This window comes from Trichosurus vulpecula, chromosome 1, assembly GCF_011100635.1.
Source record: "Trichosurus vulpecula isolate mTriVul1 chromosome 1, mTriVul1.pri, whole genome shotgun sequence".
Taxonomy (NCBI): Eukaryota; Metazoa; Chordata; class Mammalia; order Diprotodontia; family Phalangeridae; genus Trichosurus; species Trichosurus vulpecula.
Genome location: NC_050573.1, coordinates 50,006,138 through 50,020,983, shown reverse-complemented (window position 1 = coordinate 50,020,983; position 14,846 = coordinate 50,006,138). Strand labels below are relative to the sequence as shown.

The 14,846-nt window shown below is 47.5% G+C and overlaps 1 protein-coding gene across 2 annotated transcripts in view; it reads left to right on the top strand.

Annotated features, from left to right (window-relative positions):
* The window catches only part of INSR (insulin receptor), a 150,872-nt gene extending 142,873 nt beyond the window's left edge, over positions 1-7,999 (top strand). For both annotated transcript variants that reach the window (XM_036758164.1, XM_036758159.1), the window contains exons 17-22: positions 734-963; positions 1,507-1,617; positions 1,718-1,877; positions 3,372-3,501; positions 3,668-3,802; positions 6,053-7,999. In XM_036758164.1, coding sequence (XP_036614059.1) covers positions 734-963; positions 1,507-1,617; positions 1,718-1,877; positions 3,372-3,501; positions 3,668-3,802; positions 6,053-6,407 — 1,121 coding nt within the window. In that variant the 3' untranslated portion in view covers positions 6,408-7,999. The remainder of the gene's footprint in view (positions 1-733; positions 964-1,506; positions 1,618-1,717; positions 1,878-3,371; positions 3,502-3,667; positions 3,803-6,052) is intronic.
* The last annotated feature ends 6,847 nt before the right edge of the window (positions 8,000-14,846 follow it).

The following is a 14,846-nucleotide window of genomic DNA, read 5'->3' as shown; positions in this document are numbered from 1 at the left end:
TTCCTTAGGCTTGGAGTTCTGGGTCCCTGCCCCTGAATTACATGCATGATATCCCACCCTCTCTGTGCCCAAGAGCATGTATAAGAAGTCTAGAGGTTGCATCAGCCTTGCCCTTCAGTATCATTGGATCATAAATTTAGAATGGGAATAAAAAATGTCTGTCATGAGTGATGAGAAGAGAAACTTGAAATCTGTGGGCCTGTCGCCTCCCCACCTTGCTGTTTCTATGAAGCACCTGTGCTCTCTAACTCCTATCCCTACCAGCTCATCCCTGGGCAGGAGCAGGAGCACAAGAGAAGGATCCACACATTTAGACTTCACTCTTCCCAAAGGTGCAGGTTCAGATCCCACTGCTGACTGCGAGGATATAATTTTGAGAGGCAGCCTTGAAGATAGTACACCAGGAATCCTTCTATTGCACTCGTGACTCTGCCTCTTAGTAGATGTATAAATGTGGGCATCACTCTGGGCCTCTGTGAAATGAGGGCATTGGCGAGGATGGCCTCTAGGTCACTTCCTGCTTTAAGTCTATGATTTTGACCCGGGTTCTACTCCTACCCTGACTGGCTGTGTGATCTTGGGCAAGTGCGGGCTGTAGTTTGTTGCTCCACAAAATGGTCCCAACCTCAAAGGGTGGTGGCAAGATTCCGGGGTCATGGTGACTACCAAGCACTCTGTAAAGGGAGCCATGGATGTCCCACAAACACCAGGGGTCTTTTGTGGATTGTTGCAGTTTATGTACCAGATGAGTGGGAAGTAGCTCGAGAGAAAATCAGCCTCCTCCGTGAGCTTGGCCAAGGCTCTTTTGGCATGGTCTACGAGGGCAATGCCAAGGACATTGTCAAGGGAGAGGCCGAGACCCGAGTGGCCGTGAAGACAGTGAATGAATCTGCCAGCCTCCGGGAGCGTATTGAGTTCCTGAATGAGGCCTCCGTCATGAAGGGCTTCAGCTGTCATCATGTGGTGAGTGACATCCGTGTGTGTTTGCCAACGGTGGCTTTAAGACACACGTCGAGAGTGCTACCAATCCAGGTCATATGTAGTGGGGGGAAAGCCCCTCCATAGATAACATGTGCCCAGCCCACCTCAGATATGAAGGGTAGGGGAGAGAGGAGGGGCAGACCTAAGCCCTGCCTTCAGAGAGCTCCCATCCTAGGGGAGGCTGAGGAGAACCAGATGTAGGCGCTGATAGTCTGGAGAAGGCAAAGAAAGCACTTCTCTGGGCCCTGTCCTGGGGTGGTAACTTATGATTTTAGGGAAACAGGGAAACTGAGAACAGAGAAAAGAAGGAAGTTACCCAAGATAATACAGTGACCATCATAGAGCTGAGTTCTAAGGAAAATGGTGTTGGCACAGTTTAGAGAGTTCATTTCAGCTAATGCATCTCTCCCTTTTGAGGGCCCTTCTGGGTTTTGGTACTCTTCTTTCTCCCTTGCCCACCCTACCCTACCCTCCAAGCCCTACCTAGGGACACTTGTCTAAGCCAAGCCTGTCTTCATCCTGCAGGTCCGCCTTTTGGGGGTAGTCTCCAAAGGGCAGCCCACCCTGGTGGTCATGGAGCTGATGGTGCACGGGGACCTGAAGAGTTACCTCCGCTCCCTGCGGCCAGACGCAGAGGTCAGTTGGTCCAAAAAAAAAAGAGCCTGGGTAGCAAAACCTTTTTGGGGCCCATTTCTGCTGAGTTTTTATTCCATTCACCCACCTGTTCTCCCTTTAGAACAACCCTGGTCGCCCTCCCCCCACCCTCCGGGAGATCATACAGATGGCCGTGGAGATTGCAGATGGCATGGCCTATTTGAATGCCAAGAAATTTGTTCACAGAGACCTTGCTGCCCGGAACTGTATGGTTGCCGAAGACTTTACTGTAAAGATAGGAGGTAGGTTGTTGGGGCTTGGGAAGAAAAAAAATCTCATCTGAGGTCAGATTTGAGATGAGAGTGCATTTGCTTGGCTCCTTGTGATTCAGCATACAATCAGTGAGCACCTACTGTATTGTAATGCTAAGAGAGGAGAAAATTTTAGAGAACATATAGTCTAGTTCTGCCGCTTACTCTCAATGTGGCCCAGGGCAAGTCAATGAACCTCTCTGGGGCTCAGTTTCTTTATCTGCAAAATGAGGCTAGACTAAATGACTTGTTAGTTTCCTTGCAGGCGCACAAGCAAAAAGCATTTATTGAGCACTTACTACATGCCAGGCAGTGGGCTAAGCACTAGGGATATAAATACAAAAGAAAAGAGACAGTCCCTGCCCCTCAAGGAGTTTTCATTCTAATGGGAGCTGAAAAGCAAGAGGGAGAGGGCTGGCAGAGGTAGGGAAGTACCCAGGTACCCACACAGGGGCACAAAGTCAGAAGGAGAGCCCAGAAGGGAAATGAAGGATTGTCTCAGGATGAGAAGGCCGCTGAAATATAGTGGCAAAATCCAGGGCATCAGAAACAGTCAGGAGGGGAACGAAGCTCTGGATCTGCGAACCTGTGGTTCTGAGATTCTGTGAATAGATGGTTTCTAAGGTCCTTTCCAGGTAGGGGTGAGCTAGTAAATGTTTAACAACCAGGTCCCTAGGGTAGTGGTGGGGGAACCCTACTAACAACAAAATTTGCATAGCACACTTTGAAGTTTAATCTGCACTTAAATCTAGAGCCGGGGTGGGGAGTCAACAAAACAATAACCCAAGCCCTGATTTAGGGTTGTCTGTTTCTGAGGGATAAATGCTCACACTGAAAATTTAGCAATCAGGGTCTCTCGTGAGCAAGTCGGCTCCAGTATATCCCTTGTCCCCAGTCTGGAGCTGGGACCCCTGCCCTCATAGAATGTCCAGCCTCATAGGGAGATATGAGACACAAATTCAGTCAACAATAATAAACAATGTTATGGGATGCAAATATTAGGTGCTAAGCATTAATCAGGGTCCAGGGGGTGGGATGGTAATTATGGAACAGGTGATGAGGGCAAGACTTCCTGAGAGAGACAGCATGAGCTGACCTTTAAAGGATGGAGAGGAAATATAAAATGAAGAGGGAGGGAAGGCATTCCAGGAGGAGGGAACAGCAGAAGGAAAGGCAAGAAGGTGGGAGAGTTCACAGCATGAATGAGTTCATGGCCTTGAACACCAGGTAGAAGAATTTGAACTTTACTCAGGAGGCAAGAGGGAGCCGCTGAACATTTTTCTAGCAGTGGAGTAACGTGATTGGACAATTAAAATGACCAAGTCTATGTCTAGGCTTGATTCCTGAATCATCACATTAGTCACTTTCAAGGTTTTTTTGTAGACTGTATGGTTGGGAGAGGAGAGATTGGTGGGGAAATGGGATGAGGGGAGGGAGTTGTCCATGAGGTCTCTCTCTAACAGCCTTTAAACTGTTTGTTGCCAGACTTTGGAATGACCAGAGACATCTATGAGACAGATTATTATCGAAAAGGGGGCAAGGGCTTGCTCCCAGTGAGGTGGATGGCGCCAGAATCTTTAAAAGATGGCGTCTTCACTACCTATTCGGATGTGTGGTAAGTGAGAAGGCTATGTTGCCCAATGTGAGGGTCTCCCAGGATCTTGTAGACTTCAGTAATGAGTTGGGGAGAGGGTGGGGTTCAGAGCTTTGGCGCTGCCCACAGGAAGACCGAAGCTCCTGGCACTTCCCTCTGACAGTCACTTTCATGCTTTCACTCACAGGTCCTTTGGCGTGGTCCTGTGGGAGATCAGCAGCCTGGCTGAGCAGCCTTACCAAGGCCTGTCTAATGAGCAGGTCCTGAAATTTGTGATGGATGGAGGGTACCTGGACCAACCCGATAATTGTCCAGAAAGAGTGTAAGTATTTTGAAAAGGCAGAGATTGAAATGAGCCCTGACAAAAGATTCTCATTTTTTGCAATAAAAGTTCCCATTTCTGTAGCTCTTAAAGGTATTTTCCCTACAGCAAACTTGTGAGGTAGGCAATAATTAATAATAATAAAATCATAATAATAAAATCGATTGAGTTTTACACATATTATCTCATTTGACTCCCACAACACTCTGGGAGTTAGGTAATACAAATAATTTTTGAATAAACTTATTTTTACAGGTGTTTATTATGTCTCCTCATCAGATGTGCGACACTGGGCAAGTCACTTAACCTCTATTTGCCTCAGTTTCCTCATCTGTAAAATGATACAGGGTCATTGTGAGGGTCAAACGAGATAATATTTGTAAAGCCCTTTGGACACAGTAGGCGCCATATAAATGCTTATTCTCTTCCCTCCCTTTTTCCTTTCCACCTTTAATAGAAATAAAATTTTAAACCATCATAGGCAATACACATAGTCCAGCAAAACTAATTCCTCCATTGGCTGTGCCCCAACATCCCTGCTATTCTTCGTCTCGAGCCCATCAGCTCTGGATGTGGATGGCGTGATTGTGTCTCCTCTCCTGCCTTCTGGACTCGAGATTCATCATTGCTGGATCAATGTTCCCAAGTCTCTCCACATTGTTCTTCTCCATGGTGCTACTGTCACTGTGAATTGTTCTCCTAACTCTCCGACTTTTGCTCTAACACAAGCACGCATTTAGGGTTATCCCCGTTTTACAGATATAGAAACTGAGGCTCAGAGCATTTTGGTGACTTGCCCAGGATCATCCCTCTAGGCGGTGTGTCATTCATTATTCCTATTTGGCAGAAGAGGCGGAGATAGGATGAAAGATTGAGAGATGGAAGGGGAAGCCAGCTGCCCTGTCGGTTTTGCAGAGGAGGAAAAAGAAAGCCCAATCTGGGCAAGTCATTTGACCTAGGTTATGTAGGTAGTAAGTATAGTTAGCCAGGATTCAAACCCAAGGCTTCGGTCTCCAGATCCAGCCCACTTTCCACAATATAGCCAGACCTTCCAATATGTCCATGATCATATGGCTGCTGAGCATAAGAGCTTTCCCTGCTTCCGTGTTTCTTCCCTTCTCTCGGCATCAGTTTCTTCCTTTGTAAAGTGAAGCTTTATCCATGTCCTAAGGGCCCTCTCAGCTCTGCCATTCTGTGTTCTAAAGGCCTTCCCAGCCCTTATATCATGTGTTCTAAAAGCCTTCCCAGTTCTGACACTCTGTGTCCTAAGGCCCCTCCCAGCTCTGACATCCTGTGTTCTAAGGGCTCTGACATCCTGTGTTCTAAAGGCCTTCCCAGCTCTGACGTCCTGTGTTCTAAGGGCTCTGACATCCTGCGTTCTAAGGGCCCTCCCAGCTCTGACATCCTGTGTTCTAAAGGCCTTCCCAGCTCTGACATCCTGTGTTCTAAAGGCCTTCCCAGCTCTGACATCCTGTGTTCTAAGGGCTCTGACATCCTGTGTTCTAAGGGCCCTCCCAGCTCTGACATCCTGTGTTCTAAAGGCCTTCCCAGCTCTGACATCCTGTGTTCTAAAGGCCTTCCCAGTTCTGACATCCTGTGTTCTAAGGCCCCTTCCAGCTCTGACATCCTGTGTTCTAAAGCCCCTCCCAGCTCTCACATCTTATGTTCTAAGGGCCCCCCTTGCTCTCACTCTATGTGTTTTCAGGGCCTTCTAGTTATGTCCTTCTGTTATTTTGTGACTCTCTACTTGATGCCCCCAGAAAGCAGAATAGCCGCCGTTATTTCTGTTATTTTCAGATCTTACGATCTGCTTTGCCAGTGCCAGAGTACTTTAGCCTTAAGTGCCCTCTCCTACCCTGAACCTGACTGCAGAATCCTGCCCTGGGGGCTGCCCATTCACACATTCCAGAGTCCAGTCATCCCCACGGAAGCCTAGAAGCAGCAGGAGGGAGCCGCCTTGACAGCCGCATGCCCCCAGAGTCCTGGGGTCTGTGTGTACACAGAAAGGAGGCCATACTAGGAGTACAGGTTTGGAGCTGGAGAGGAACCTCCAAGGCTGCTTCATCCAACACCCTCCCACCCCCCATCTTCCTGATGAGGCAGCTAAGTCCAGTAGAGGCAAATTACCTTAACCAAGGTCACAGCGTTAAGGGAAGGAGGCAAGATTGGAACTGAGGGCCTCCGACTCCCACTGCACTGTGGTGCCCCTGCGAAAATAACTGAGGATTTTCTTTCTCTGTCCTTTTCCAGGAACAGCCTGATGCAGATGTGCTGGCAGTACAACCCCAAGATGCGCCCCACCTTCATCGAGATCATCGAGATGCTGAAAGATGACCTCCACCCTAGCTTCCGGGAGGTTTCCTTTTTTTACAGTGAGGAAAACAAGCCCCCCGAGAGCGAGGAGTTTGAGATGGACTTTGAAAACATGGAAAGCATCCCCCTGGACCCTTCTTCGTACTCCCAGAGGGACGAGGTCCTGGGGAGGGACAATGGGCCATCCCTGGGCCTTAAGGGAAACTATGAGGAGCGGATACCTTATACCCACATGAACGGGGGCAAGAAGAATGGACGCATCCTCTCCTTGCCAAGGTCGAACCCTTCCTAACGTTTCCCTACTGGGGATGAGTGTGTAAGGCTCCCCCTGGGGCTTTGATGTTCTCACCGGATGGACGGCCCGCCCCCTCCGGGAAATCTCAGGATTCCTCTGATTGCTGCCACCGTGTGACTGACACACGACTCAGACCCTACCCCTTCCTTCTCATTTCTGTCCAGTCAGTCCGATGACTCGGGTGCCGAGTTTAGTTTCTGTTTTGACCACCACCTCGGCCATGCCTGACTGTCTGTGGACCTCACTGTGAAACCCGTGGCCTGGGAGCTCCTGGAGCCTCCTGGAGCTGCTGGCCTTCCGGTCACCACCGCTCCCAAACAAGAAGCTCCCGAGCTCCAAGAGAAGTTGGGCCTGCTGTGTTTGTGAGCACAGGACGTTTTGCCAGGGTCCACGTTTCTCCAAGCAAAGCACTTGTTTGTGGGGGAAAAAAAAAACTTTCAAAAGTGGGGGCGGGGGGAGCCAACCAACCAAACCACCAACAAGCCCATACACAAATCCTTTCCCAGCAGAATTCCAGGCTTTTCAGGATACTCCCCAGAAAAGGTTTCTTTTGTTTAAGACTGAAGAATATTTTTTAAGAAAAACAAACCACAAATCAGTTATATTAGTTCCTCAGATTGACCAATAGCTGCTGCTCTCATACTTTTTCATGGGTCTGAAACCCTCAAGTGTGTGCGCTTGTGTGTGTGCACCTATGTGAGTATGCACACGTGTGTGTGTGTGTGTCTGTACCGTGTGTCTGTACCTCCAGCGTGTGTCTCCCTCATTGTACACACATCAATGGAAGACTTGTATCATTCTCATGGGGGCTTTGGACTCCTTAGGGGCATGTGCCTCTCCTCCTCCAGTTTGCTGGGGTGACCGTACCCCCAAATCAATGATTTTTGTTATGAGACCCCCATGCTTATCCCTTCTCTCTCTCACTTGCTCATTTATGTTTGGTAGTTGCATCTTCTGGGAGCCAGGATCTCTGGGGAGATGGGGGGAGAAAAGGGGTTCAGCTTGAAGCTGGGGATCCTTTCAAGACCAAAAAGAAAGCCAGGAAAAAAAAGTCAATCGGATGGAGGTCTCCAGCTCTCTCCTCCCCCCACCCCTGCCGTGGCAACCTAGAGCACATCTTTGTTGGGTTTAAACATATTTAATTTTTTTTAAGTTTTAAACATTAACTTCATATAAGTTATTGACTATTTTTGATTGTTAGGTTTGGGCTTTTTTGGTCTGTGTTCTGCGGGTGTGGTTTCTTTGGTCTGAAAGTGACCCTGAGTGCTGAGTGATCTGAGAATAAACTGATTTTAGCTGATCACAAGCTGAGGAGCCAAGAGACAAGTTAAGTTTGTACTTGAGGCTTTAGAAATAGGTTCCTGATTTATTTAGTGCGTGTGCGTGCGTGCGTGCGTGCGTGCGTGCGTGCGTGCGTGCGTGCGTGCGTGCGTGTGTGTGTGTGTGTGTGTGTGTGTACGTGCCAAGAGCTGGGAGCCCAGGCCTCAGCAGGGGCAGGTGTGAGACACAGATACCCTCCTCCACCTTTGTCTTCTCTCTCACTCCTCTGTCTTCTTCCTCCTCTGCTCCTCCTCTTCCTCCTTTCTCCTGGTCTGCCTTTCCTCTTATCATCCCCTCTCTCCCAGCCTTTCCTCTCTTCTTTCTTCTCCTCCTATCTTTTGCTGCTCTTCTTCATTCTCTCTTCCTCATTTTCTTCTCTCCCACCCCACCTTCCTCTTCTGGACCCATCTCTTCTTCTGTCCTTTTCCTCCTCCTTCCTGTCCTTTCTCAAAGGTCCCTTTCATCTCCATACCTGTCCAGCTTCCTTTCTCTCTCATGTAGGTTTTTCATAAATACTAGAAGAAAAGTATTTAAATGCAGGAGAGTCCCACGCCTCTCCCCACTCCCCCCCTCCCCACCCAAATACTTTGAAAAACAACATAGACACATATTGACAAGCATCTGGAAAATAAGGGTCAGTCACAACAGAACCATCCTATTCTCACTGTCCTCACCTCTGATCTCCCCTCTGTGTCTACCCTTCGGTGTAGGTGGGTGGGGAACAACAGCTCCCAAATAGTGACTTGGTCCCTGGCATGGCCTTTGGCCTTTGGCCAGGGCAGCGCCGTCTTGATCTGGAGCTTGGTGGGTGGAGGGTGAAGTGTGAAATACAGGCCTTAATGTCCACGCAGCATGACTTATCTCTGGCCCTTACACCATAACTGTTCCTCATTGGGTAAATGTGGCGGCTCAGACGGAGCAGATATGGAGTTCGCTTTCTCAGAAAATTGCTCCTATCCGTCACCCCTGAGGTTGTGGTGGCCCCGGCTCCCTCTTCCCCATGCTTTCTTGCTTGCCCACTTGTTCTCAGGTATTCCGTGGCCTTGTTACCGCAGGCTTCCGGGTGCTGCTTCTCCCTTCCCAAAATTGTGATTAAGAACAGGATTGAGAAGTAATAATGTTCCTCCTTCCAGCCTCATAACTTCTTGGTCAGGGATAAGACTGAAAAAGAAATCTGGGCCAAGCCTGTGGCTAAGACACGGGGGGATTTCCCCTTGCACAGATAGCATAGAAGTGATAGCCCTTAAAAGATTGTCATGGGTCTGATTGGACAAAGGTGCGAATAGAAGGGGGCGAGTGCTCCAAAGTCGCCATGATGAGATCAAGGTAGGGCTTTGTATTTTCCCTAGTAACCTGTAGGTAGTAGTGAGCAGCTCAACACTACGTTATCAGGAAAGAAGAGAGATGTATTCTCACATTTTTTCTAATTCAGAAAGGTTTTCTTATTAGGAAAATAAATTTATTTATTTTAATATAATATAAATCACTGTAAAAAATTTGTTTTCTTAAGAAATCGAAAAGCGTGTCAATTTTTATTGATGAAAAATTTGCAGGAGGATGCGGTGTGATGATGTTTTTCCTCTTCTGTCACAGTCTACCTCAGTCTTGTAAGGATGTCTTCAATGAGGGATGTGTTTGGACTGGAAGCAGCTTTTGTCTGGGCCCAGTCTGAACCTGAATGATTGGTGTCTGTGGATGGCAATGCTGGAGACCCAAGGGGGTCAGTGTGGGTGGGCCCAGGTAGAAGGGTGTGGTCCCTCATGTGATCTAGTGAGTGGAACAGGAACCCTCATGTGTGTCATTCCCCCTCCCCCTAACCTTTCCTCCAACCCCGTGATTTAATAGAATACCATTTCAGAATTGGCATAATTTTTGACCTTGCCATCTGGCTATAGTCCAGGCTGTTTCTCCCAGGGAGGAGACTCAGTAGGAGACCGCCATCTGAAATGGGGCATCCTTGTCTCTCCTGGTTCCTACCCTCAGGAATGGATCCAATTCTTCCGTCAGAACTTTGTGGTCTCAGCAACCTGTTAGAGCCTCGTGAGTACAAATCTGTTGTGTGGTTTGGTCATTTCAGGGGAAATTTTCATGGGGGACAGAATTACAAAGGTTGAGCTATTGCCAATGTTAAAAATCCATGTGTACTTTCCCCATCTGGGCCCCCAGGTGCACTTGGTGCTGGACCTCTACTCAAATGTACAACATAATTTTTTTTCCATTTTATTCTTTGGATGGAAAAAATGCAATTAATGATAGTTTTTAAAATGCAGCAAATATTCAAAGAAACAAAGAGGAAACTGGCACAACCTGGATTGGCTGTTAATTGACCTTAAACTGACCTCTGCTGGCCCTTTTTAATTCACAGAATTCAGATGGTTCACTGGAGCAGCGTGGCCACATTCTGGGTTCGGCCTATAAGGGCCAAGGGAAGTTTAACACTAATATAAGAGTCTATATACTCCACAGGCATCTTTAAGTGCCAAAATCAATAACAGCTTGGGGTTTTTTTTTCTTTTCTAGTATTTTACTGTGCACAACAGAATTGCTTCAATCTCTCCCTCTCTTGAGTTGTGTAGTATCTGCCTGCACATGTGGATATACGTAGCAAGGCTTGCTTAATGCAGATCTGTAAAGAGAAGCTTATTAATGGAGTGAAAAGTAGTCAGGTGTCTTTGCAGAAAGCCAATGTTTGCGTCATGTTGAGAGTGAACCTGTGGTCCTTGGGTGATTGGGGTGACAGGTCAGTGGCTAGCTTCATGATACTGAAGTTAAATCTATGCTTTAGATGACCAGGTGTGACCGAGACAACCACAAGCGTGGCATGTGGGGTGTGGGGAAGAGGCAATCAGCTTCACTTTGTCTTTCACCTGGCTGAGAGCAGGGAGCATTCTAGAAAAAAAAAATTCTTTCATCTGTGGAAAGACTGAGTGTATTCTTCTGTCTGCTTCGACCTGAAGGTTCAAACAAGAATGGGGGAGAGGATCTAAGAGCTGTGTTCTGAGGAAGTCATTAGGCCTGAATGCTTCTCTGATGTGATAGTCTAGGGGAAAGAAGAGGGCTGAGAGGGAGCAGGAAGAGTAGGTAGTGGTGGGTCTCCATAGCTTGTGCTATGTTATTGCAATTGATTCTTGGTGCCTAGCTGAGAGTGAATGTGACTTCAGCCTTAAACAGTTGCACACCTTGGACATCCTTGGATCACAGCATCTCACTGCATTCACTCTCAGCTAACTTGGCTGTGTTCAGCTATGGAAAGCTTTGGCCTAGAATAGTGCAGGGAAGAAGCAGATTTACAGGGATCCCTGAGCTCTGCTGGCCAGCTGGCTCATTTAGTTTCTGGAACAAAGGGCTAAAGTTAACAAGATTCCCCCAGGTTTGGAGAAAGGCAACCTTGAAAGACCCCTGAGACCAACTGATTATGGAGACTCAGTCATCCTTCCTAAATGAGTTCTGTGCCATGAATATGCTTGGATGTGGTTTGGATTTCCCTCATGTGGGTTTCTCAGGGGTTCTGGTGAGCAGAGAAAACTTCCATCTTCATTCTCTTGTGGCCCCAGCCCCAGTCACCTCGTTACAAACCTGGCCAAACTAAACCTCAGCCAGGTCCTTAATTCCAGATGCTTTGAAATCAAGGTGTTAGACCAGCTGGAGAAAGACGTGTGATGCCTTTGGGGATGATAAGATTCATTACAACTTTCTATATATTTCAGTTAGAACTGGTCTCTCTTGCTTGGCTCTCCCCTAACTCTGGTGGCTTGGACTTTGAGTCCTTTGTTATTTTTCCAGTGTTTGATTATATCTGTATAATTAAGACTTGTAGAAAGGCCCAAGGAAAAGGCCTTTTCTGGGATGGCTTCAAGGTGAAAATCGGTTTTTGCATTTTGAGTTGCTCAACAGCCAACATTTTGCTTCATCCTGAATTCTCCTTTGTACCAGCGGGAGGGGAGCCAGCCCTGGCTGCAGAGGGAGGCCCCTTGGCCAGAGTAGCTGTGAAGGAAGGAGAAGAGGGCCGGTCCTCTGCTCTCCTGGTCACCCCCAGGCTAGCTCTGAAGTCTGCCTTACTCAGGCTTTCATTTATTTATTTTTTTAAGTCAGCTATGTCAGCAGTGAACCCAACACAGAGTGAGAACTGGGAATGGGGATTCCATGCTGCCTACAAAACAGGCTTATTTTGGCCTTAGCAGGATAGTCAGCTCGGCTTTCCTGTCTAGTTAGGATGTACCGTGGGAGTCAGTCACGGAGCCTCCCTGCTTTGGGATCCCACAGGCCACACCTACCGTCATGCGGCTCATTCCCAGTCATGGCTGTTGCAGGCATCTCTCTGCTCCCCGAAGGTCTGGGCTATATTTCTCCCTTTCTGGGAGTCTCCCAGGCCTCCTTACCAATGGATGACTTTGCTTCCATCCTTCATAGAGCTCTGCATTATATAGGCTGAGAACGTGTTGGTTTTGTGTGGGAAATACTTCCCAGTAGTACCATTCACCTTCCCTCAAATTACCCAGGGTCTATGAGTTCAGGGAGAAGAAGGAAGAGGAGATGGTGGTATGGCTAAAAAGTTAGAGCAGTGTTTGTAAAGGGGCCGAATCTGGAGAGAATACTCTGTGGGGTTTGGCTTGGGGGCCATAAGAGGTGAGCCAGGCTCCCAGTTGCCTTGGGGGTCCCTGAGAGGAGTCTATTCCTCAGGTCCCAGAACGGTGCCAGTTCCTCTTGCAAATGCCTCCAGCTTGACAGTAATGTGTAAAAGGATCAAATGTGCCATGGTTTTAAAAAAAAAAACTTAAAAAAATTCAGAAAAACAAAACAAAATGAAATAAAAAGAGCTTGATTACCTTTTTCAATGTTTTCATACAAAGAGCCAAGCAGTGACATGTACAGAGATGCCTTTGAATATTAAAAAAAAATCTTGCTGTGTGTAAACTATTGAACAATTAACTGTTTATATTAAAATTCTGAATAAATTATCGGAGAATCACTTCGGCTGTGCTGAGTCTGCTCTGTGGTGCGGGGCTCACTGGCCCTGCCTCTTTGGTAGTCAGGGTCCTTGTGTTCAGATCTGAGATCTGTTTTTGTCAAGGGACAGTGAAGAGCACCAAGAAACAGGCCCTTGATTTGAGACCAGAAACTGATCCTGGGTGGGCAAATTTTCCTAATTAGGGGGACTGCCCACAGGTAGTGAGCACCTCATCCCTAGACGTATTCTAGTGGAGGTGAGACAGCTTGGTCATTAGGCAAACTTCCTAATGATTGGGGCTGCCCAGAAATGGAATCAGCCAACTAGGGAGGTAGAGAGCCCTTCATCACTTGAACTTAGTGAGTGAACTTGGGCAAATCCCTTTCCTTCTCTGGGCCTTAGTTTCATCATGTATAAAACAAACAAGGTTTGGAGTTGTTGGCTTCTAAGGTAATAATAATGTAACCTGTGGCCCAGGGCCCCCCAAGATTCTGGGCTCCCATGGATTGGACCCAATCTTGAAGGTTTACCCAAGAGGGGGGGTTTTCTCTCTCGCTTATTATAACCCCACCTAGGAATGAAGCACCAGCAAATGGGCAAGCACTCTGGCTAACAATATAGTCATTGGGTATGGGACAGTATTTCACCAAACAGAAAAAAAAAACATCCATAGGAGCTCATAAACAGTAAGTTAGGAAATATTTATTAAGAGCTTACTATGTGCCAAGCACTCTGATAAGTTCTGATAATACAAATACAAGCAAAAGGAAAGATAACCCTTGACCTCAGGGAGCTTACACTTCTGAAGGAGAAGACAATACACAGAAGGAAGTTGAAAAAGAGAGAAGGAGAAGGCAGGTGTGGGGGGAACTACATGATGGGGAAGCCTAAAGGAGAGCAGCCCGGTGGGAAAAGAAGGGATGGTTGGCCTGGGTGCCCTCCTTGAATAGAAGTTCTGGGAGGAGCCTTCCACTTTCCAATGAACTAGGGGGACCCCAGCAACAGAAAGTACTTTCAAGGTGAGTTCCAGGGCTGAAGTGATACAGATAAAGAACCTACAAGACACTCAAAGAATTTGCAAATCTCCCCCCCCCCCCGCCAAGCAATTGTATCTGAAGTTTCTGAACAAGCAACATCCCTTCCCATCTGACCTCTGCTCTCTGAATCGCTCATTGCAATAGCAAACCTCAAAGCACTATATAAATGTGAATGATTATTATTGTAATTATTAGAGAGGGTGGCAAGATCCAGGTCATCTGCTTCCCTAAGTCCCTTCACTGCTCCTCCAGCTAGGCTGGAGAAAGGGGAAGGGGTATGGGGAAAACCCCCTTCTTTCTCTAAGAAACACAGACTTCAGGTAATCTCTTTTCTCCCTAGAGGCCAAGACTCAAATTCTCAAACTTAAGACCACCTGAACTTCATGTCACAGATGGTGTGGCCAAGCCCTCCTAGGCTGATGCTGCCCAAGGACTCCCCACCCCCCAATTTCCTGATGGGTTCAGAGAGCTAAATCCACCAGCCCCACTTCAACACAGGAGGGTGGGATTAAAGAACGTTGCCCATGAGCTCCCCACTCGGGCCAAGAGGGCCAAGCACATGTCTGTCTCTGCCATGTGCCCGTGCTGGCATTCTTATTGTGATTGCTGCCATGTCTTGGGCTGTGAAAGTACATTCTCAGGAATCCTCCTCTGATTCCAAGTGGGCAAAAAGCACAGGTAACTCCCATGAGCCTATGCACCAAAGCCAACCCCTTTCAGCCCATGCTGCTGTCTATCTCCTGAACAGAGAAAGGGGAACGGGAGGTCGAAAAGGGACAAGCTGATCTGTCAATTCAATTTTAAAGGACTTTTGTGAAGGAAAGTCAGCTCCTGCAAGCGAACATCCGCCTGAGTTCTAGTCAGCCCATGAACTTATTAGAGATAGCTCTCCGTTTTCCTCTGAGCAAGGTGCTGGTGCCTATGTTTATATGAAATAAGGAGAGAGATGTGTTCAAAATGACCGTGGGAAATTCTAGACCTGGAGTCAGAAAGACCTGAGTTCAAATTCTGCCCCAGACACTTAACTAGCTGTGTGACTCTGGGCAAGACATTTAACTTCTGTCTCCCTCCTCTGTAAAAATGAAATTGATGATAGCACCTGTTTCCCAGGGTTGTGAAGACAAAATAAGA